The sequence below is a fragment of the Spinacia oleracea genome, chromosome 6 (assembly GCF_020520425.1).
Source record: "Spinacia oleracea cultivar Varoflay chromosome 6, BTI_SOV_V1, whole genome shotgun sequence".
NCBI classification, from domain to species: domain Eukaryota; kingdom Viridiplantae; phylum Streptophyta; class Magnoliopsida; order Caryophyllales; family Amaranthaceae; genus Spinacia; species Spinacia oleracea.
In genome coordinates, this window is record NC_079492.1 from 124,991,280 (window position 1) to 125,014,017 (window position 22,738).

The 22,738-nt window shown below is 38.8% G+C and overlaps 2 protein-coding genes and 1 pseudogene across 2 annotated transcripts; 2 read left to right on the top strand and 1 right to left on the bottom strand.

Annotated features, from left to right (window-relative positions):
• Positions 1–82: 82 nt before the first annotated feature.
• LOC110796006 (CBS domain-containing protein CBSX3, mitochondrial) lies at positions 83–5,655 on the top strand. Its single transcript, XM_022001037.2, has 6 exons — positions 83–239; positions 1,965–2,219; positions 2,342–2,423; positions 5,007–5,080; positions 5,164–5,224; positions 5,311–5,655. The coding sequence occupies exons 2-6, from the start codon at positions 1,971–1,973 to the stop codon at positions 5,451–5,453; spliced, it is 609 nt and encodes a 202-aa protein (XP_021856729.1). The 5' UTR covers positions 83–239; positions 1,965–1,970; the 3' UTR covers positions 5,454–5,655.
• A 6,560-nt stretch (positions 5,656–12,215) lies between these two features.
• On the top strand, positions 12,216–14,449 carry LOC110796024 (AAA-ATPase At3g28580-like; annotated as a pseudogene).
• A 2,503-nt stretch (positions 14,450–16,952) lies between these two features.
• LOC110796005 (26S proteasome regulatory subunit 6B homolog) lies at positions 16,953–22,655 on the bottom strand. The gene is made up of 6 exons (XM_022001036.2): positions 22,033–22,655; positions 19,372–19,602; positions 18,611–18,769; positions 18,336–18,488; positions 18,049–18,132; positions 16,953–17,262 (listed from the first exon to the last, which is right to left on the bottom strand). Exons 1-6 carry the CDS (start codon positions 22,531–22,533, stop codon positions 17,128–17,130), a joined length of 1,263 nt encoding a protein of 420 aa, XP_021856728.1. The 5' UTR covers positions 22,534–22,655; the 3' UTR covers positions 16,953–17,127.
• Positions 22,656–22,738: the final 83 nt, after the last annotated feature.

Below are 22,738 nucleotides of genomic sequence, written 5' to 3' on the forward strand. Positions count from 1 at the left end.
CACGTACTCCGTTTGGCGTTTTGAAATCCCCTGTCCGTTGTACCTAGACAGGTGGATTAAAATGGGGTCCACAAATTGTCAGGTCTTATCCATAAAGTAAGTGAGTGAGTCATATCTCATATGTTGTTTATTGTCTCTCCAATTTCATTCCGATTACACTCAGACAAACCACTCTTACCTCAAACCTCAAACCTTTCTATAACCCTTCATCATCGCCGTCGCTTTTCTTCCACCGTTAGGTAACTTTTTTCATCATTTCCCGACGCTTCTCTCGATTTTCTTTGTTTTCTTACAAATGTCATCGATTCTATTAATTTGATCATTTTTCTGGACTTTTATTTATATATTTGAGATCTTGATAATATTGTGATCGATCGTATTTTTGTTTGTGATTTTGCATTTTAATTTATGTTGAACTTGTTTGTCGAAGAAAAAGATATGCTATCAATTCAAAATAAGATGGGCAGCGGTCAATTGGGTCGTTGTTTTTAATAATGTTAGAGCGTGTGTATTTTTTTTAGATCACATTTAATCTGTTAGAAGTTTCAACTTAATGCCGGGTTCAGATTCATTTGAAAAAGACGGATTGAAATTTTTAGGATTCGTGGACCGATTTGCGATTTATGTGTGGTCAGACTCTTCTCCGAGGCATGGACTTATATATATATTCTAAAATGACAAGCATTTTGTAAGAAGTATTGTAATTGATATTGTTGGTTGAAGGGAGTATGTAATATAGGCTCCGTTTGATAGGGCGTAAAACGTTTTCGTGAAAAATGATTTTTCTCTTTTCAATCATCTTAGGTTGTTTGGTTGGGTAAGCGATGAAAAACACTTTTTCATGGTTTAGTTGGGTAAGGGATGGAAAACACTTTTTCATGAATCAATCCTCAAAGGTGGAAAACCCTTTTCCATTTTTTTCCATTTGAAATGGAGGAAAATCACTTTCCCTTCTTTCCTCCTTACCTTCCTCCCCTATCATCCCCTCAATTTTCACTATCTTCTCCCATTTTATTTTAAGGTACCAAACAAATGAAAATTGCTGAGCCCACTCTGGCCTCGAAGCGCAAGCCCCTTAGTTTGGAATTGTATTTTCCCTTGAAAAATGTTTTCCATGGAAAATCATTTGACAATGAAAACATTTTACACCAAACCAAACGGAGCCATAGGGAGTCTACTGTGATCCGAGAAGACTGTGGTAGTATGAAACTTAGGATTTCTAGGTATTGTTGGTTCATGGCTTGAGGGTTGCTGCTTTTATTGTTTCCATAAAAGAAGTTGTGTATAGCTTATGAAATGATTTTGTTATTACAAAACGCAATTAAGAGAGCGCATTTGAATAACTATTTTCTCCACTATGCATGAGTGGCAGCTATGTGATTTTGTTGTCATAGTTTGATTTTTCTGTGAAAGAAAAAATTCCGAGTGAAACAGATTTCATTCAATTGCTCGGAGCGTGAACGAGGTGTGAGTGCATTAGTGCTTCAGACTTTTTAAATAAGAAAAATAAATTATTTTATGTTGTCTCTCCTGCTACCCCTATTGAGTATTGACTTCTCCCAAACATTATTATTTAGATTTTTGGGTACTGAGCGGTAAGTAGTGTCCAAGTGTCGGATTCGTCTATTCCGTAAAAAGCTTCCTTGATTTTGGCCAATATGAAGTGTCGGACAGCCGGAATGTCGATACCCGTGTTGCATTATCAAGGATTTGACATGGTTTTGTGAGGTAAAATGAAGCGAGTAACATAGCCAGACAATGACATCCTATTATATCTTTCCAATCATTCCCTACCTTCCCATTATATCCTGTCTTGTGGCTGGTTAATTTGTAATTACTTCAGTAAATTGTATTGCTTACGTTATCATGTAAAATTATTTGGTGTTTCTTGAAGTTAATACATAGTATTGGTCTTCAAAAATCTAGAAGTTAAGGGCTAAGCAGTATATCGGTTTTGTTGACAGAAAAAAATGCAAGGGGCAGCTAGAAGTCTTCTCTTAAATGGAAAAAATGCTGTCTTGCAACATGTACGCCTAGGAAATCAAATTTTGAGACCTATTGCATCTGCGCATTTTGAGTCAACTGTGCCTGCTCGTATAGATGAGCATGGCTTTGAGAGAACCACCATTTCTGATATCTTGAAAGAAAAGGGTAAAGGGGCTGATGGCTCGTGGCTTTGGTGCACAGTTGAGGACACTGTTTACGATGCAGTCAAGTCGGTATGCATCTTGTATCTTCCCTCTTGCTTCCCAGTCCTGTATTTTATTTCTTCAGATGGAAGCTTGGTGAGTTCAATCAGCAGGGTTTTGATTAAATGTGGAAGCCATCTTCCTTTTTGCAGATGACACAGCACAACGTGGGTGCTTTGGTGGTTGTGAAGCCTGAGCAGGAAAAATCAATTGCTGGTATCATCACTGAAAGAGGTATATGCACAAATATTCTAAAAGAATATGAAATCATTGGGTTCTTTTTTTTTAATTTGAATTTGAGCTACAAGTAGAGTAACCATTTGTCAGCTTTGGCATGAAGGTGGACTGCAAATCGACCATGCTTTTATATGATGTACGAGTGAGAAATTTTGACCAGAACTAATTAATAAGTTGTTAAACATGTATTCATGTTATGTGGTCTTGCTCGCTCTAATAAGCTCAATGAGGCACATTAACACTTGCTAAATATAATACTTTAGTGCTCCTTAGTTTGCTATTCGTTGTGTTCGATGGCAACATCGACCGTCATTTTTATTTTATCTACTTTCAAAATGACACAATTGGTTGAAGACACCAATTTATGTTCATTAATTCTGAGTTCACATACATTGTACCCGTTCCAGCTTAACATGCCTCCAACCTTTGCATCCTGGATGAAATAATCTTTTGGGATTGTTCTTTAAATGTTCACTTGTTCTTGGAATTAAAGGAATGCGGAATCATCTAAAATTTCAAAATTTCTGATTACCAATTTTGTAGACCTCGAAAGGCAATTGCCTTCAACATAGTACTCTAGCTCTTTACGAAAATTTCCTGCATGTACAGTCTTGACTTTTGGTTGATGATTAAGATTTATCAAGATGTATGTGCAAATGATCTTGGACCATGCAAATTAAGTACTTTTAGTGAAGTTTGTAGTATCATTAACACCTATTTGTAAAAAAAAAAAGTCTCCGGCAAGTTTAGTGTGCTTTTTCTGGGGCTCATTTAATCCTGTTTCAAGGTCAAGTAGTATGTTCATCAATCATCATTTTGTTTGATTCTTTATGCAGTTTCTTGAGGTTAAGCTATGCTAAAAAGCCCTGGGATAAGCCAGCAGCTTATTTTTCTTTCTTGTCAGGATATGCTACTTTTGAGGCTTGCGATGATAGATGCTTTACTGAGCTACATTAAGTCTTTTGTTTGATCCCTAACGCTACTTACCAAATTTGAATATTAATGTCGTTGGAAGTAAGGAATATCAAAGGAGGTGAATCATGGAGCAAAAGTTATCAGATTTAGTAAGATAAAACTAGAGAGGTGAAAGATGTTGGGAAGTACCAACAAAGAAAAGGATGTAACTTGGTTTAAGAATTTAGTTAAGTAACCTAGTTCTACTTCTACATCAAATGAGGGTTTGAAACTTCCAAGTCATGTGAGGAAGCGGAAGTTTCAAGATGCATTTTATAGAACTCAGTGTCTCTTGATGGCTTAAGAGTTCATTGCATGGCACCTGGACTAATTGATCATTGTTAAATCTAGCTTGAGATATTGAGTTGTAGACTTGCTACGGAATTGGGATTATCGATAAGATTACGTCAATAATTTTGAACATATATAGTGAATTTCATCTAAAGTTAACTTGGATTTTGGATCACAAATAGGTGACTAGGTGGTGCCTGTGTTCGGAGTTTTTTAGCTACACATAAAAAGTTCAATCACTGTAGGTAGGTTAAGTTGAGAGCTTATGAACCAGGTTCATGATTCCAGAGCTGGAGGAACACAAGGGGCTATGGGCAGATTTAGTGCCAGAAGTAACTTCAGCTTTACTAATGATTAAATTTGTTTCGTTAAATTGTTTATTGATACAATGATACAGAGCCAATTCCAATAGACTTATTGGAGGGTCCCATTGGCGTGCAGTATAACGAATACTACAGAACTTAGCTAAGTTCTCAGATGGGATGGATTGAAAGAACAAAATAATTAAGTTTTCTCTGAGCATTCGAAGTGGAATAGTATTTATTGCATATGAATGATAGCATTCTGCATCCTACAAGGACAAACATTCCCCTGTTCTACCCGAAGCTCTCTCAGAAGGTTCCATCCTGCATAAGACGGACTTCAATTGAAGATTTTAATTTGCAGCGCTGTTAATACTTGTCATAGCTGTTTAATTTTTTCGTCAGAATAATTTGGGTTGTACTCTGTTCGAAAGTTTTGGCGGCATCTCATTTGAAGGCAGTCCTATGGTATTTGAAGTTGGAGAACTTATTTTTGGTTTAAGTTGAGATTTAAGGCTTTCCAAAGTTTCATCTGATTCACTGGATTGGTTAAGGAAAAGTCTTTAATGATAAAGTGCTCAACACCCATATTCACTAGAAATCCCTAGAAGAGGTGGCTTGCTGTGTATAGTGAATATGAATTCACTAACTTAATTATGCAATCTGTTTTCTTCAAGATCACTAAAACTGATCTTCTCCTCTGCCACCAACGCATTGTAATGAACCATGTTAAATCTGTGTTTTTGTGCTTGTTTATTTGCTTACCTTTCTTGATTCCGTTATAAGTGTATAAGAAAGCCTTATCCTATTATATTGTGTTATCCATGTGGATTCTGAACATTATATCCTAGCAAATACCATGTCTAACGTCTTTATTAATAATAAAGTCTTGTTGGCAAATCTGGCTATTTAACTTCCAAGTTCTCTTTGACACAATTTTACACACTATACTGGTTAATTTCATGGTTAATGCAGCTGACAAAATCATAATGACATGACTTTAGCCAGCTAAATGATATGTTCTGTGTTCCAGATTATCTGAGGAAAATCATAGTGCAAGGAAGATCCTCAAAGTCCACCAAGGTTGGCGACATCATGACTGAGGAAGTATGTCCCATCTATCATACTCTCATTAATGTGTTTTATACTTTGATATATGTCCTCTAATGGAATTCCTGGTGTGCTTGCAGAACAAGCTTATTACGGTTACACCTGAAACCAAAGTTCTGAAGGCAATGCAGCTGATGACAGGTTAGTAAATTGGCAGTTTTTTACTGTTTGTTTTAAGGAGTAACTTGCAAAGTAAGGATGTTTTGTTACTGTGTTTATGTTGGCAGATAACCGCATCAGACACATCCCAGTGATTGATGATAAAGGGATGAAAGGTATGGTGTCCATTGGAGATGTAGTTCGTGCAGTGGTTAGCGAGCACCGAGATGAATTAGACCGCTTGAACGCATTTATTCAAGGGGGTTACTAGACGATGATGATGACGATAATGCTTTGTTTCATGTGTGTCATAAACTATCAGTACACCTTTGACTATGGGCTTCAAGCCTGTTGTTTCCATTTGTTTTATGGTTGTTCACTCATCTGGACATCAGACCAGTGTCTGAGATACCAGAACATGTGTAATGGATTATTATATGCTAATAAAAGGGTGAAAACTATGGATTATTTTATGGTTGCTCACGCTGCTCCGCATTAGCCCAATAATTATCTCGCGCTATACTAACTATTAACACAAAAGTCAACAGTTGACACAAAACTTAGCAAAATAATGGGTAAGAACTCAAAAAAATCAAAAAAACATCCGTAGCAAACAAAATAGAATAAGTTTGTATAAGACCATAACTATTAACACAAAATTCAACAGTTAACGCAACAAAAACTATTAGACCAAGAATCTCCTATGAGACCTCCGTATGCATAAGACGGTTGATGTCAGTATTAAAGTAACATAGATATAGGATGATGACATGTAACTATTAGAATAAAAACCATAACTATTTGAATGAAAATATTATAACGTAACTATTTGATTTAAAAAGTACAACTATTAGGATACGTCCATTAAAATATTATAACGTAACCAGAACCGCGCAACAAATATTTCGTTCCTGATTCAGAAGAGGTTGAGTTTCCTCCGCGTTATGTTCCCGGTGATGGCCATGAGATGTTAAAGTTGTTAGTTCCCTCATATTTCGGCATTGTACGTTATTGTGCTCCGTAGTTTAACGTATTTTCCGTATATTTACATTTTAATGTACGGATAATAATAATAATAATAATAATAATAAAAATAATGGCGATTATGGCGATTATGGCCGTTTAGGATACGTCCATTCACCGGCGGATTCTGTGGCGGCGGCGGGTCCGGTGTAGGAGGTTGACGGCGGCGTTTTCAGGCCTTGTTTTGGTGCGTTTTCCAGGGTGTTTTCAGGCGGTGGTTTGGATCGTTTTCCAGGGTGTTCCACGCGGTGTTTGGGACTTTGGGTGCGTTTTACAGGGTGTTTCAGGCGGTGTTTGGTGGTCTGGTTCTCGGAAATTCACAGGCGGCAAAGCAGTCATCAGGTACGTTTTGATTTGAAGGAGTTTTGAAGGACGTTCGAAGGAGTTTCGAAGGGGGTTCTGGTTTGGTGGTGTTTCTAAGGAGGTTCTGGTTACGAGGTTGGTGTGCGGTGTTCGGCAGGGTGTAAGTCGTGCATTGGCTGGGTGCAGTTTGACGCTGGTTGTTTAGTTGCTCGGGGGTCTGGTTCAGCCGGCAGGTTGTTTGGTCCGGTACGTTTTTGGTTCCGGTACGCTGTTTGTTTTGTGGGTGTCATTTCGAATTTCGGCAGTGGTTATTTGTTGGTGTCTGTTCATATTTGATTGGTGTCAGTGCATTGTGGGTGTCATTGTTTATTCATTGTTGGTAGTGGGTACGTTGGTGTTACTTTTTGGTTGAAGTGCTTCGATATGGCGGCTTCCGTGGAGAAATTTCATTGCCCTTTTGTGGGTCTTAGCGGGTGCCAGGATGGAGGTGGGCGTGGTATGGTAAGGATTTCTCTGATCACTCACTTACGGGATCGTCATTGTTGCTCTGGTGTGCGGGATGTAACCCGTCATTCCCTTACTACCAATTTGCAGGTTTTTTCTGCGGCTGAGGTGACTTTTCGTCGTATGGGAATTTGGCTGTGTGGAGATTGTTTCAAGACGCATACTCATCGTACTAGGTGTCGACATGGCAGTGGTTATAGTACTGTTTTTGTGGACCCACCTAATTCTGGGGATGGTATTATTCGTTTTATTCTCTACGGTATTCAAAAGCCTCAAGCTCCTACTGCCGAGCTGTCTTCTTCTGATGCGCCTCGAGAACATCATTTTTCTTTTGATGTTGCTCTTCTAGACACTTTATTGTCTAACCGGTTGCGTTCTGTGAAATCCATCCCTCCCAAATGTCGTTTGGGTTTTTCGCGAGTTCTAAAAGGGGCGCTTGATAAGGTGATTTGCAGACCAGATGACATTGCTTGTTGGGTTCAGTTGCTTGTGTTGCCTCTTTGTGTGCTCTCGACTTTTTCTCCGCGAAGTAATCGCGAGTGTTCCTCTGGTGTTAGGCGGCGGCGACAGGAAGAGAGTATCACCTCTGCTATTCGTTCTTGGGGTGAGCCTGGTGGTTTTGAGCAGCTTGTCATCGACACATTGGCTAGCGTGTCTCCATTGGATGTTGACGAAGACCATGATTTGGCGGAGCGTAATATTAAGCAATGCAAGAGAAAGATTTCTGACGGTCACTACACTGCTGCTGTTAGAGTTCTTTCGTCCTCTGGCCTTGCTCCTTACTGTGGTGCTACTCTGGCTAATTTGCAAGAAAAACACCCTTCCTTTCCGGTCCCTACCTTACCGGATATCCCTGTTGATCATCACCTTACTGCTTCGTCCGCTGTTGTGTTGGAGCAGATTAGGGGCTTTCCACGGGGTACTTCGTGCGGTAGAGATGGCTTGCGTGCTCAACACCTTTTGGATTGCTTGGGTGGTGCTGCTGTAGCTGTTTCTGATGAGTTGGTGGATGCTATTACTCAGGTAGTTAATCTCTTTCTTGCTGGAAAGTGTCCTGGTGTGCTTGGAGGATATATTGCTAGTGCTCCTCTTACGCCGCTTGTTAAGCCTGGTGGTGGTATTCGGCCTATTGCTGTGGGCACTGTTTGGAGGCGCCTTGTTTCTAAGGTCGGGGCTGTTTTGATTGGTCCGCGTTTAGGAAACTACTTCGGAGGGCTTCAGTTTGGTGTTGGGGTTCCAGCTGGTGGTGAGGCTATTCTCCATGCTGTCAATCGTTTGGTTGAGGCTCGTGGGGCTGATGTTGGCCTCTCTATGTTATTGGTGGATTTTCGCAATGCGTTCAATTTAGTTGATCGATCGGCTTTGTTGCGTGAGGTTCGGCTACACTGTCCTGCTCTTTCGTGTTGGGTTGAATTCTGCTACTCTTCTCCAGCACGGCTGTACTATGGGGAGCATACCTTGTGGTCTTGTCAAGGTGTGCAGCAAGGGGATCCTCTCGGCCCTTTGCTTTTCTCTCTGGTTCTACATCCACTGGTGTGTCGAATCAGAGACTCTTTTGATCTATCTCTTCAGGCTTGGTACTTGGACGATGGCACTATCGTTGGTGATACTTTGGTGGTTGGAAAGGTCTTGGAGTTGATTTTGGAAGAGGGTCCTCATTTAGGTCTCCATGTTAATGTTGAGAAGACAGAGGTTTTCTGGCCCTCGGAGGACCCACGTAGTCGTCTAGAGGGTGTCTTTCCTTCGGATATTGCTCGTCCAACGCTTGGTGTTAAGTTGCTTGGTGGTCCAGTCAGTACGGATTCCTCTTTTTGTAAGGAGTTGGTTTCGCAGCGTGTGTCGAAGACTGTTGTGTTGATGGATGCTGTGGCTAAGCTTAATGATCCCCAGTGTGAGTTGTTGCTTCTTCGTGCGTGTACTGGAGTCTCTAAACTCTACTTTGCTATGCGCACTTGTCCGCCTCATCTTTTCGAAGCGGCCCAATTATCCTTTGATGTGGCTCTTCGGGCTTCTTTAGAGCGTATCGTGACTGCTTCGGGACCTGGGTTCGGTGACTGGCAATGGCGTCTTGCCACCTTGCCTTATTCTTATGGAGGATTGGGTGTTTATTCAGCTGGTGATGTTCGGTATTATGCTTTTCTTGCATCCCGTTTGCAGTCTTCTGGTTTGCAGGATTCGCTTCTTCGGCTTTCAGGTGTTGATGGTCGGGGACCGGCCTTTGATGATGCTCTTGGTCTTTTCAATAGGACCGTGGATACCGACCTTATGAGTAGCCCTAGTGAGATCGCTGCCCCCACACTCATGAAGAAATTGGCAGACATATATTTCACGAAGGTTACGGATGATGCGGTATCCGCCTACTCCTTATCTTCACGTCATGTTGCCTTATGGAAATCACAGCAGGGGGATCACTCCTCAGCTTGGTTGCGGGCAGTCCCCATCTCAGGTTTGGGCCAGACTATGAACGGTAAGACTTATCGTTCGGTTCTTTGCTATCGGTTGGGTATTCCTTTGTTCTCTGATTCGGCGTCGTGTTCTGCTTGCTCTCGGGTTTTTGATGGGGACATTTATGGGGATCGTTCCGTGTCTTGTGCTGGGATCGTGGGTATCAAACATCGGCATAATGTTGTTCGTGATACCCTTTTGGATATTTGCTATCGGTCGGGGATTTCTGCTCGCAAGGAGGTTGATGTTGGGCTGACTAGTGAGGGTGATGGAGCTCTTCGTCCTGCAGATATATTGCTTTATTCATGGGATGGCGGTCTAGATGTGTGTGTTGACTTGACTGGGTCTTCTCCTATGACGCAATCTGGGTTGTCAGGCTTCGTTCCGGGTCGGGTTGTGGCGGTTGCAGCGCAGCGGAAGCTGGATAAGTATGCGGCACGTTGTAGGGCTTTGGGTTACGGTTTCTTTCCTTTTTCCTTCTCTTCTTTTGGGGAATTAGAGAAAGGGGCAGTTTCTTTGCTGAAGCGGGTCCAGGCGTACTCCAGGGCTCAAGACATTGGGGCGCGGGCTGCTGCCCACATTTTCAGCAGGATCGGGTTCGCCATAGCTAGAGGAGTGGGGGCCCAGATTGTATCTCGGCTCCCCTCCAACTTCTTGTAGTCCACTTGATCTTTGTAGCTTGTTAAGCATGTAACGTTTTGGTGTTTTCTTATAATAATAATAATAATAATACCCCAAAGTAGTTCCCTAAACGCGGACCAATCATAGCAGCCCCAACCTTAGAAACAAGACGCCTCCAAATAGTGCCCACAGCAGGTGGTGAGGCTATTCTCCATGCTGTCAATCGTTTGGTTGAGGCTCGTGGGGCCGATGTTGGCCTCTCTATGTTATTGGTGGATTTTCAGAATGCATTCAATTTGGTTGATCGTTCGGCTTTGTTGCGTGAGGTTCGGCTACATTGTCCTGCTCTTTCGCGTTGGGTTGAATTTTGCTACTCTTCTCCAGCACGGTTGTATTATGGGGAGCATACCTTGTGGTCTTGTCAAGGTGTGCACCAAGGGGATCCTCTCGGCCCTTTGCTATTTTCTTTGGTTCTACATCCATTGGTGTGTCGAATCAGGGACTCTTTTGATCTATCTCTGCAGGCGTGGTACTTGGATGATGGCACTATCGTTGGTGACACTTTGGTGGTTGGAAAGGTCTTGGAGTTGATTTTGGAGGAGGGTCCTCATTTAGGTCTCCATGTTAATGTTGAGAAGACAGAGGTTTTCTGGCCTTCGGAGGACCCACGCAGTCGTCTAGAGGGTGTCTTTCCTACTGATATTGCTCGTCCCGCGCTTGGTGTTAAGTTGCTTGGTGGTCCAGTCAGTACGGATTCCTCTTTTTGTAAGGAGTTGGTTTCGCGACGGGTGTCGAAGACTGTTGTGTTGATGGATGCTGTAGCTAAGCTTAATGATCCCCAGTGTGAGTTGTTGCTTCTTCGTGCGTGCACTGGAGTTTCTAAACTCTATTTTGCTATGCGCACTTGTCCACCTCATCTTTTTGAAGCGGCCCAAGTTTCTTTTGATGTGGCTCTTCGGGCTTCTTTAGAGCGTATCGTGACTGCTTCGGGACCTGGGTTCGGTGGCTGGCAATGGCGTCTTGCTACCTTGCCTTATTCGTATGGAGGATTGGGTGTTTATTCAGCTGGTGATGTTCGGCATTATGCTTTTCTTGCATCCCGTTTGCAGTCTTCTGGTTTGCAGGATTCGCTTCTTCGGCTTTCAGGTGTTGATGGTCCGGGGTCGGCCTTTGATGATGCTCTTGGTCTTTTCAATAGGACCGTGGAGAGCGACCTTATGAGTAGCCCTAGTGAAATCGCTGCCCCCACTCTCATGAAGAAATTGGCAGACATATATTTCACGAAGGTTACTGCTGATGCGGTATCCGCCTACTCCTTATCTTCGCGTCATGTTGCCCTTTGGAAATCCCAGCAGGGGGATCACTCCTCAGCTTGGTTGCGGGCAGTCCCCATCTCGGGTTTAGGCCAGACTATGAACGGTAAGACTTATCGTTCGGTTCTTTGCTATCGGTTGGGTATTCCGTTGTTCTCTGATTCGACGCCGTGTTCTGCTTGCTCTCGGGTTTTCGATGGGGATATTTATGGGGATCATGCCGTGTCTTGTGCTGGGATCGTGGGTATCAAACATCGACATAATGTTGTTCGTGATACCCTTTTGGATATTTGCTACCGGTCGGGGATTTCTGCTCGAAAGGAGGTTGATGTTGGGCTGACTAGTGAGAGTGATGGAGCTCTTCGTCCTGCAGATATATTGCTTTATTCTTGGGATGGCGGTGTAGATGTGTGTGTTGACTTGACCGGGTCTTCACCTATGACGCAATCTGGGTTGTCAGACTTCGTTCCGGGTCGGGTTGTGGCGGTTGCTGCGCAGCGGAAGCAGGTTAAGTATGCGGCACGTTGTAGGGCTTTGGGTTACGGTTTCTTTCCTTTTTCATTCTCTTCTTTTGGGGAGTTAGAGAAAGGGGCTGTTTCGTTGCTGAAGCGGGTCCAGACGTACTCCAGGGCTCAAGACATAGGGGCACGGGCAGCTGCCCACATTTTCAGCAGGATCGGGTTCGCCATAGCTAGAGGAGTGGGGGCCCAGATTGTATCTCGGCTCCCCACCAACTTCTTGTAGTTTACTTGATCTTTGTAGCTTGTTAAGCTTGTAACGTTTTGTTATAATAATAATAATAATAATAATAATAATAATAAAAGATGAAGATGTTGTCGCAGCTGGTTGGGTCAGGCGTTGCAGGCTTAATGGTATCGTACACGATATATCAACATCTTCCTTCCATATTACATGAACCCATCGATTCATTCACTTCCCGATATTATCGTAAATTTACCTTAAAATTACCTTTCGTGAGTACGCTAATAGTTACAATAAAAACGAAGCTTATGACGCCATTCAATGCTACCTTGGTGATAAGTCTGCTACCGATCGAAGCCAAAAGTATGAACGCTGATTATGATGAAGATGCAAAGACATTGTTGCTAAAATTGGGTGATAATGAGGAGATCAAGGATGACTACAATGCTGTTAAGGTCTCTTGGACTTTTGTCAAAGAACATACCAAACAACCACTTATCTCTTACGCCCGCTCCAACAATGACAAAAGGTTTGTCTACTTTCAATTTTTTCTACTTCAATTTGCCAAACAGTTAATTTTCTCTCTTTGTCACCTTTTAACATTACTTTATTTTTTAACTTTTGAAACTAATATGGTTTTTTCATTATTCATAAGATCAAGACCACGTTATTCACATAAAAAAAAGGTGATGTCATCATTAAAAACATAAATAATTTCTCCGTTTTTTAAATATTGTACTAGGTTGACTTTACTCTTCCAAACATATAATTTTGACTCTTAAAATCTATATTCAGGTATGGAGAAAGTATATTAATGATAAAATATAACTTTTAGAATAAAAACTATAAGTTAGTTTTGATTACAAATATAATTAATACAGTAGAACATAACTATTTGGTAATAACTACTAAGTTGGTCTTATGCATAAAACCATCCTGCATACGTTTTTGTATTAAACTAGGAGTCCAGACGAATCAAATAAGGTTAATATGTTTTGACTTTTGAGTTACACGTTCAACAACAATAATAATATGTGGGATAATTGTTCGAAAATTTGAATCATAGTTTATAGCTTAATAATTTTGTGTTATTTAAACAGGTACGTAGTACTACGTATTAGAGTTTCATGCTAAACACAGAAAGTTTGTACTGGACAAGTACTTACCATATGTTATGGAGAAAGGCAAGGAAATTTCAGATACAAACAAGAAGCGAAAACTGTATTCAAATTCAGGAGATGAAGATATGTGGGATAACTTCATTGATTTCAAGCACCCTGCAAAATTCGAGATGTTAGCAATGGAGGAATCTAAGAAACAGATTATACTTGACGACTTACAATGGTTCAAGAACTCGAAAGATTATTACGCGCGAATCGGAAAGCCATGGAAGCGTGGTTATCTTCTTTACGGACCACCAGGGACTGGAAAATCAACTCTTGTTGCAGCCATGGCTAATCTTCTTGACTACGACATCTACGATATTGAATTAACAGCTGTTAAGAGTAACAAGGAATTAAGAAGGTTGTTGTAAGTCGATTATTTTGATAGAAGATATAGATTGTTCATTGGATTTAACAGGACAAAGAACGTCGTCGAAAACAGAAGAAGTTGAGAAAAAGGACCCTATAAAACAAGCAGAAGGGAAAAACAAGAAAGGAAGTGAAGTAACATTGTCTGGTTTGTTAAACTTTATTGATGGAATTTGGTCAGCTTGTGGAGAAGAGAGGATTATAGGGTAGAATGGACTTGCATATCGAGTTGTCGTATTGTAGATATGAAGCGTTTAAGGTGTTGGCTAGGAATTATTTGAGGGTTGAATCACATTCGTTGTTTGAATCAATTGGGAAGTTGTTAGAGGAAATTAATGTTACTCCTGCTGATGTAGCAGAGAATCTGTTGCCAAGATCACTCAAAACTACTACTGAAGATGAGTGTTTAAGAAATTTACTAGTATACCTTGAGGAGAAGGCAAAGCAAGCAAACAAGTTGAAATCTGGGGAAGAAATTGTGTTGAAGAGTGGAGAGAAGTCAGCATCGTACTCGGAAGAAAGTGTGGAGGAGGAATCATCTGAGAATGATGAGTAAATCAGTACAAGTTACAGTCTAGTCTACTTAATGAACATAGCTAGGCTAGTTTGATCAAGATTAAATGTATGATGCTTGAGTACTCTGTATCATGTTATTTTTTATTGGATTATTAATAATTATTGAATTTGATGCTAGGAATAACCTTATTATCAGTTGATATATGTAACATGTTATGTTTTTTTTTTTTTTGGCGAACTTTAATCTGTTTCTGCACGCCACGCAGACCATTGCAGGTCATTGCGTGTAAATTTTGATTGCTACTGATCAGAGCAGAGTTGAGAACTTAACTAAATTTTCGGATGATGGATTAAAAGAAAGAATAAAGTTTTTGAGAGAATTTGGTAGCATTCTGCAGATCCTACCTGTAGTAATGTCACACTTTTCTGAGTTGTTTATAAAATTACAACATTTTTATTTTAGGTGAGCCGAAAGTTAATTTTTTAATTTTTTTCAAAAAAGGTTAGAACAAGCATACTATAAAATAATCTATATTTTGTTCTCAAACGAAAATTGTGTTTATAATTTGAGACTGGGCAAAGTTATGATTAAATAATAGAGGTCATTTGACATCACTTAATCCATAAATTTTCTTCAAATATGAATGTGAATATGAATATATGATAAAGATAAAATGTGAGTTCGATGCAATCACCAATTTCAGAGATATATTGTTACATATGTCAATTTATGTACCTATATAATATAGTATATGTATAATATATGTATAATATTTATATAATATATGTACAATATTGTGTATAAAATATACTATATGTTTGAACCTTCTACTTCAATACAAGTTGTTAGATCTCTTATGCGCAAAAAGTTACCAACTACACTAACCCGACCACATATTTAAATCTAATCAAATAGATTTAAATATAGTTAATGAACCATATCAAATATGTGTGTTTATTTTGCTTGTCTTACTTGGTTCTGTTGTAATTTGTAAGAGCGTTTGTTTTAATATTTTCGTATTTACTTATCATGTCCTTTATTAAAAATCCTTTGACACGTTAACTAAAGGAAATTGATTCACATATTCGGTCTCATTTGGACCGTAAAATTGGCTCAGGACAAATGGGCAAACAATATGTTATTTCAGTGGCCCAATAAATGGAGTATGTACACTATTACGAAGTATTATTCTGTCATGTTTTCATCATGGAATTTGCATTATAGAAATTAGATAGACAATTTCAAACTATGATGAATTAAATCTTGAATCTATAATATCGAACAAAAGCAATACGAAGTATCAACTTAAACAGCTTCATTTATTAAAATAATGGCCTCAGACCCATAAAGTCATAAACATCTTCGTTTCTTACTTATAATATGATTTTGTTGCTGACTCTAGGACAAAACTAAAATCAAAACCATCATTGCTAGGAATCGCTTTAGGATTTAAGTAGAAAAATGCGTGTTGGGATGATACACAGCCAGGCAGTTGCTTCACCAGGGGGCCAGGACAGTTTCAAAAATTCAGAAGATCTGATGTGGCACAAAGCCTGACTTCAACTACATACAGCTTGTTTAGGTGTCCGATTGACTCTCAATTGGCATGTTGCCCAAAAAGTTAAAAACTCACTTGGCTAATAAAGTAGCTCTCCCTCTTAAAGGCTTTATGCCCCCATATAAGCAGTTCAATTTCTTCTTCCTATATGAAGCTTTGTATCCAAGTAAACTATTTTTTTTTAACTTTCTAATTCTAATTGAGTATAGAATTCTAATGTTTTTTACAATTTAAATTCAGAATTTTAGTTTTACATTAGCCTCCTTCATCTAACCTCCATTTTCGTCTTACTTGATGTTTGAATGTTCAATGATTTGTTATACTAGACTCGTGTATTGTATTAAATTTTATATTAGAACTTTGAAACACTTGAAAATTATTGCAATCATGCTTGTAATATTATTAGTAATATTTCTCTATTTGCAAATCAAGAATTTATATATTTAAATATTAAATTAAGAATAATTATTATTTTTTAAATAAACTTGTTTTATTTATTCAATGCTTATCCAAGAAATAAAAGGAAAATAATCAACACAATACACTACTTGTCTAATATTAATAAGAAACAAAGTATCCACAACAAATCAGGTCAATGTCCTTGATGGTCATTTTACATATTAAACGGCTAATGGCTAATTTACCAAACACTTTTACACAAACAGCTAATTCAACTATCTAATCAAACCAACTACTCCATGCGTAAATTTTTTTAGGAATCACATTTACCATCTCCAACCATATTTTATTAGGAGTCACAATTCCATTTTTAGTAACTTTTCTACCCCACTTTCTAATTATTTAATACTCCGTATATTTAATTTCCTCTGAGAACTATTACTAAAATAAACTCCCTCTCTCTACTTTGATTAAAAATATTTTTCCCATCATCTTTTTTTTCTCTTTGTTTATACTCCCTCCCCCACTTGCTTTATTATTATTTTTTTCTTAGAAGCTGACCGATCTAGTTGACTTCACAAGTTGTAACTTGTAAGAGCCATTGCTCTATAGCATTATTATACATTTTGCATTTTCTTAATGTTCTTCGGATTTAACCTTTTGTCTTTCTGTAATCAGTTTTCCAAATGAGGTAGGTGGGAAACGTACTGGAGTGGTGGATTTCACTTGGGGCAGGTGGTTTAGCTCATATATTTGGATTGACAATCTAATAGAGCTCCACTTGAGTAAAGTATAATTTCTTGAATTTTTGTTGGACTTCTCATCCAGGCTATAAATATGCGAGGAAGGAGAGTAAGAAAAATACTTGTACATAAATAGCAGACTTAAAATATCACAAAATACAAAAACAAAAAGGCAAACAAATGTTAGAGAACTACTTCATACAGGTCTTTTGTCTTTTAACAAAAGCTAGGTCCCAAATAATAAATGACTCTTAAAAACATAAGAGAGGGCTGCTTCGGAGATTATCACTTGTAGAAGTCGAAATCTGTATCAGGCTTCTTCACGTTGGATCGATAACCCTTTTCGAAATCCTTTGGCAGGATAACATATCTGTTTTTACGCACCGCATGCATTCCTGCTTCTTGGCAAATGGCAGTAATCTGCAACAGTTACAAGGTTAACCCATTAGATACACAACAGTCTTTATGTTTCCATTAGTTACTTCAAGCAAGGGTACTTTCTGCAATTCCGCACGTACACAACTTTTCCAAAAGGAAGTAAACATTAGACTAGATTTAACTGAATGGTCACGGTTTGATAAAGAAATCGAACAAGATTTGTGATAGACTGGCAATGCACATAAAATATCAAGATTTGGATCTAACTCTTATGAAACACAATTCATCACCTTCCCCCCTCTCCCCGAACTCCCACGTTCCGATGATGCTGATCGATATGTGTGAGGCCAATCAGCCCAAAAGTAATTTTCTAGGATAAAGAAAGATAGACACCTCTTATTTTTAGCTATATATCTAAAACCAGCAGTTCATAACAATCGATAGCCCAAAATTACTTTTCTAGGATAAAAAAGATAGGCACCTCTTATTTTTAGCTATATCTAAAACCAGCAGTTCATAACAATAGATTCATGAGGACTACAGTAAATTTATACTGAGTCAAAAACATGGAACAGTTGAACACGTAGATCTATCAAACAGTTGCTTCCACTAAAACAAGCCAGGTATGAGGACTTACAGTTAGACATGAACTCAACAAAGGGGGAAGTTATGACTGATGTAAAGGATTGAAAACCCTATATATGGCTCAACCAAGAAGATAAATTCAGAAATGATCTTATTCTTGCCTAATCCATATCAGCAACATGAATATGAAGGTGGCCATAGAAGAGACAAATAAAACAGACACGAGAATATCAGACTACTGACCTCGGCAGCACTGATCTTGTCTGGCCGTGAAACATAATCCTCCAAGTCAACCTCATCACTCAAGTTCATCTTCGCAGTACAGACCTAGAATAAAAACACAGGCAGGTAAGGAATTCATATATTTAGAGTTATAGATCACTGCAAGATAGGAGTAGCAAAAAGTGATGACCATAACTAAAAGTTGACAAGAACAACAAGAATGTTTTAAGGTGCCTCCTTCACCCCCCCACCCCCCTAAAGAAAAGGAAATAGAGGAGTCGTCAAGGCAAAGTAGGACCAAAATGCACCTGAAAAACAAGTCGCTTTTGTCGTCTATCAGGCAAAGGAAACTCAATTTTCCTGTCCAGCCTTCCAGGTCGTAGCAATGCAGGATCAAGAGTATCAGCTCGATTAGTTGCCATGATAACCTTAACGTTCACGGTCTGGTCAAACCCATCCATCTACAGGAGCAGCCAAACTTAGTAAATATAAATACAATTTACACAGGATGACAATATAGAATGAAAGTTCCATCTTTCTATAAGCAGAAGCATCTGAACATCGTTATAGCCCTTGAATATACCTGATTAAGAAGTTCCATGAGGATACGCTGAACCTCCCTATCAGCACCAGTCTGAGCATCAAACCTAGCAGTAGCAATAGCATCTACCTCATCAATGAAGATAATTGCTGGTGCATTCTCCTTAGCAAGGCGAAATACATCACGAACCATTCTAGGACCCTACATAAATAGAACAACGCAATGCAAGTTAAATATAAAATAGAAGTAGAACAATTTAATCTCCTTAGAATATTAGATTATAAGATGCTCAGACTCGGATAAGAGGGTTAAGACACGGGTGGCGGGTATAAGCCCAGGAGTCTGGCATGGAAAACTGTAAACTTGATTATGAGTGTACAAAGATATGAATATATGATTGAAAGAAGTGAACACTTATCAATTAATGTAAAGGTAAAAAGCAATTTCCCTTTTTAGCCAAAATTGAAGTGCCCATACCCATATGTAGTATCAATTTTCTAACATGGATCAATGAGCAGAAAAGAAGAGGTAAAATATAGTAGATTTAAGTTACAAGGCTTTATCTTCAAAGGCAAGGCTGCATAATCTGAATGTTTCTCTAGCCCTAATCAACAGCCTCTCTAGAGGTTTCGGGTACTGTTCTGGACTGGTTAATATATAATAAAGTATGCTAATTGCTATATGTGAAACATGTAATATGAATACCTATAAACTTAATGTAAATACAATACCCTCCTCTAAAATCACTAGGAATTTTTTGACATAACAAACAAGGAGAAAAGTAAAGAAAAAAAAAGACTCACCTCACCCAAGTACTTCTGAACAAACTCAGAACCAACAACTCTAATGAAGGCTGCAGTGGTATGATTGGCAACAGCCTTTGCAAGCATTGTCTTTCCAGTACCAGGAGGACCATAAAGCAAAACACCCCTGGGTGGATCAATACCAATTTGCTTGTACAAATCATGATGAGTCAAAGGCAGCTCAACTGCTTCACGAATTTCCTGCTTTTGAATGTCACATCCTCCAATATCCTGAAAGGTTATCGCCGATAGAGCATTAACAAAACTATGTTAACAATAGGCTCGGAGATAAAAGGAAAAGTTAGTCTAATATAGGTATATAACAATCTGATATATGTAGAACTAAGCATTGAACAATGAGGAAAATATTATGTGCTGCAGCAAAACAAACTCAACACTCTTAAGCCTACTGACCACCTAGTACAAAAAAAAGTACAGAGGAGGACAATTCCACAATGAACCATCTAACAACAAACCCCAGGACAAGTATATCCACAGACCACGAGAAAATATATAGCGCACTGATAAACACAGTGCAGCTTTAACATCACAAGTGTCCTTGTTAGTTGTTACCAAAAGCATACAGCTGAGGAGTTCCTCAAGATAGAAAATAGTGCAATCAATCCAATAAGAAAACTAGAGTAAACCAGAATCGAAATACTCGCAACACTTGTACTCTCTCCAGGTCATTTATGAATACTTGCAACACTTCCTATTTTGGCATGGGACCCCTAATTCTTTATTGTTTCTCTCTCCCACTACCCAACTTGTATCAATTCTTTATTGTTTCTTTCTCTTACTACACCACTTGCACCAATTATTTATTATTTCTCTCTCCCAAAAACAATTAAAATATCCTTCTATATCCACATGCACATTAGTTTATTCATTTGGATGTAATACCCACAAACTTTCCTTAAACTACGCGCAAACACAGTGTTGCAAGTATTCAGAAACTAAGGGAGTACAACGTTTGAGATCTCAAATCCGGAACTGAATACTGGTAGTGATACTATACATGCCCAACTTTTTTTGTTCAGGAGTCTGAATTTGCACTTTAAGAAATTTACAGCTATACGACACCTTTGAGATAAACAATGGATTAAACAGAACTACAGAAGTAAAAAGTTCCCAAATTGGAATTGAACGTAGCAACTAGCAACGGACATTGAAAAGTACCCTGGCCATAAGTTAAGGTGCCAATAAAGAGACAAGAAAGACTAGTAAGGTGCATATTACATTTTAATACTGGTAGTGATACTTCAACATTCTGAAATAGCTTCCTTTAGCCTTCTATCTATTGTTCCTTGTATATGTTAACTTTCCAGAATGTTAATTTTTTTTCCTATGGATAAAATTTGAGAGGACAAAAGGTGTGGTAAAATTACTTATTTTCTACCACAGGATACAACATCTTTACATATAATCCTTTCAACTACCAAGTAAGCTATTGTTTGTGTACCACAGGACCACTGCATCAAACTGATAGTGGATACTAAGCAGTAAACAACCCCCCCCCCTGCCCGGAAAAAACTGGAGTACTTCAAGATGGCAGAAAAATGTCCAACCTCTAGAAACCAAGGGAATGATGTAAGATATCATAATAAACTGGATATTTCTTTACTGTTTGACGTAGTCCTTCTATTATTTAAAATTTACCACTAAGTCCACTAATACGAATCCTTAGCCAAGCTTTCAACATTGCTCCAAAAAACTATGGCTACTATCACATAAAACTACCAAAACTAACAACCATTTAATTCCCGTACACAATATTTCCAAAATCAAAGCCTTTAGTTCTCAAGATCACTTACTGTATTTGCTAAATTCACAATTCAGCACCAAAAAGTCTCTTGGTTCATGATTGAGGAAACCCAAACGGAAAAACTACATTTAGTAAAAGTATGAAATTCTTCTAAATTGAAAAGAAGAAGAAAAAAACTCAAAATCAAGAATAAAAACTCTGAATCCTCCTTGACTTTGTTTACCAAATTCAAAGCCTTGGTCTAATATAACCCCTTCTGTTACACCCCAAAACAATAAATCAATAAACCTATAGCAAAATATCAGAAATTTTACATACAGTAGGTATTAGAGAGCTGCAAAATCTATAACTACTGAATTCAAGAAACATCAATAAAAGAAAATCTATAACCAAAATGGATGCCCTAATGCACTTCAATTATCACATTGATAAGACAATAAACCCACAATTCCATTCTTGAACAAAACACATGAAATAAGAAAATACCCTTCGCCTTTTTCACAACATTACAAAACTAACGACCAATTTCGGTTCTAATACACAATACTTTCAAAACAAAGTTCTCAAGATCCCTCGTTATAGCTCTTAACTCGCAATTTAGCACCAAAAAGTTCTCATTTTACATGCATTAGAAAACCCAAACCGCAATTCCAGTTAAAGTATGAAATTCTTCCAAACTTGAAACGAATACAACTTCACTGAAAGATCAGCAATATACAACAATAAAATCAAGAGACCACATAAAAGCACAAATCGAATCAAAACAATAGCCAAACTGCACCTCAATTACCTAATCGAAAACCCACCATTTCAAATCTTGAACAAAACCCTAAAATTCAATAACCTGAAACGGGAAACCTAGGGTTAAAACCCTAAGAGAAAGAGAGATAACTCACATTATAACTAACATCAGGCTTCTCAGACTGACTCAAAAGAGAGATACTCGAATCGGCTTCCGGGGGAAGAACATCGACAAGCGCATTCGAATGTCGGTGAAGCGCGACCGATGCCGAAGGCTTAAGCAACTCACGATTGATAGTACTAAGAATCCTAACATAATAATTACTCCCAGTAGTGGACCCAACGATCCCGTTATTCTGGTCGACCATCTCCATAAACTGCCCAATTACAAGCGGCACCGATTGAATCCGCTTCACCTCTTCTTGAGCTCTTAGATGCTCTCTCTTGAGGTTTTTCAGCTCGTCTTTCACATATTCTTCTTGAATTCCTTTGAATTCGATTTGCCTTTCTAGGGATTTCAATCGGCCGTAGAGATCTTCTTCTTCAACGACGGAGGTGTCCTCCGACGCCGTGAATGAGACAGTTGCTGGTGGTTCTAAAGGTTGTGGTGGAGGTGGGACTGGTTTAGGGTCGAGCACCATGGCTGATGCCGCCATTGCTGAAGATTTTTTGATGGATTTGGGAGGAGAGAGAATTTGGAACTACGAGGGTTTGGAGTACCGTCCAAGAAATTGGTTTTGATGAAGAAAAGAGTTTGCTCCCTGTGTATAAATGCTTTCTCGGTGAAAATTTAGGAAATATTGAAACAATACTTTCCTTTCTTTTTTTTTTCTTTTTTACAAAAAGTTTTTTTGTGGGTTT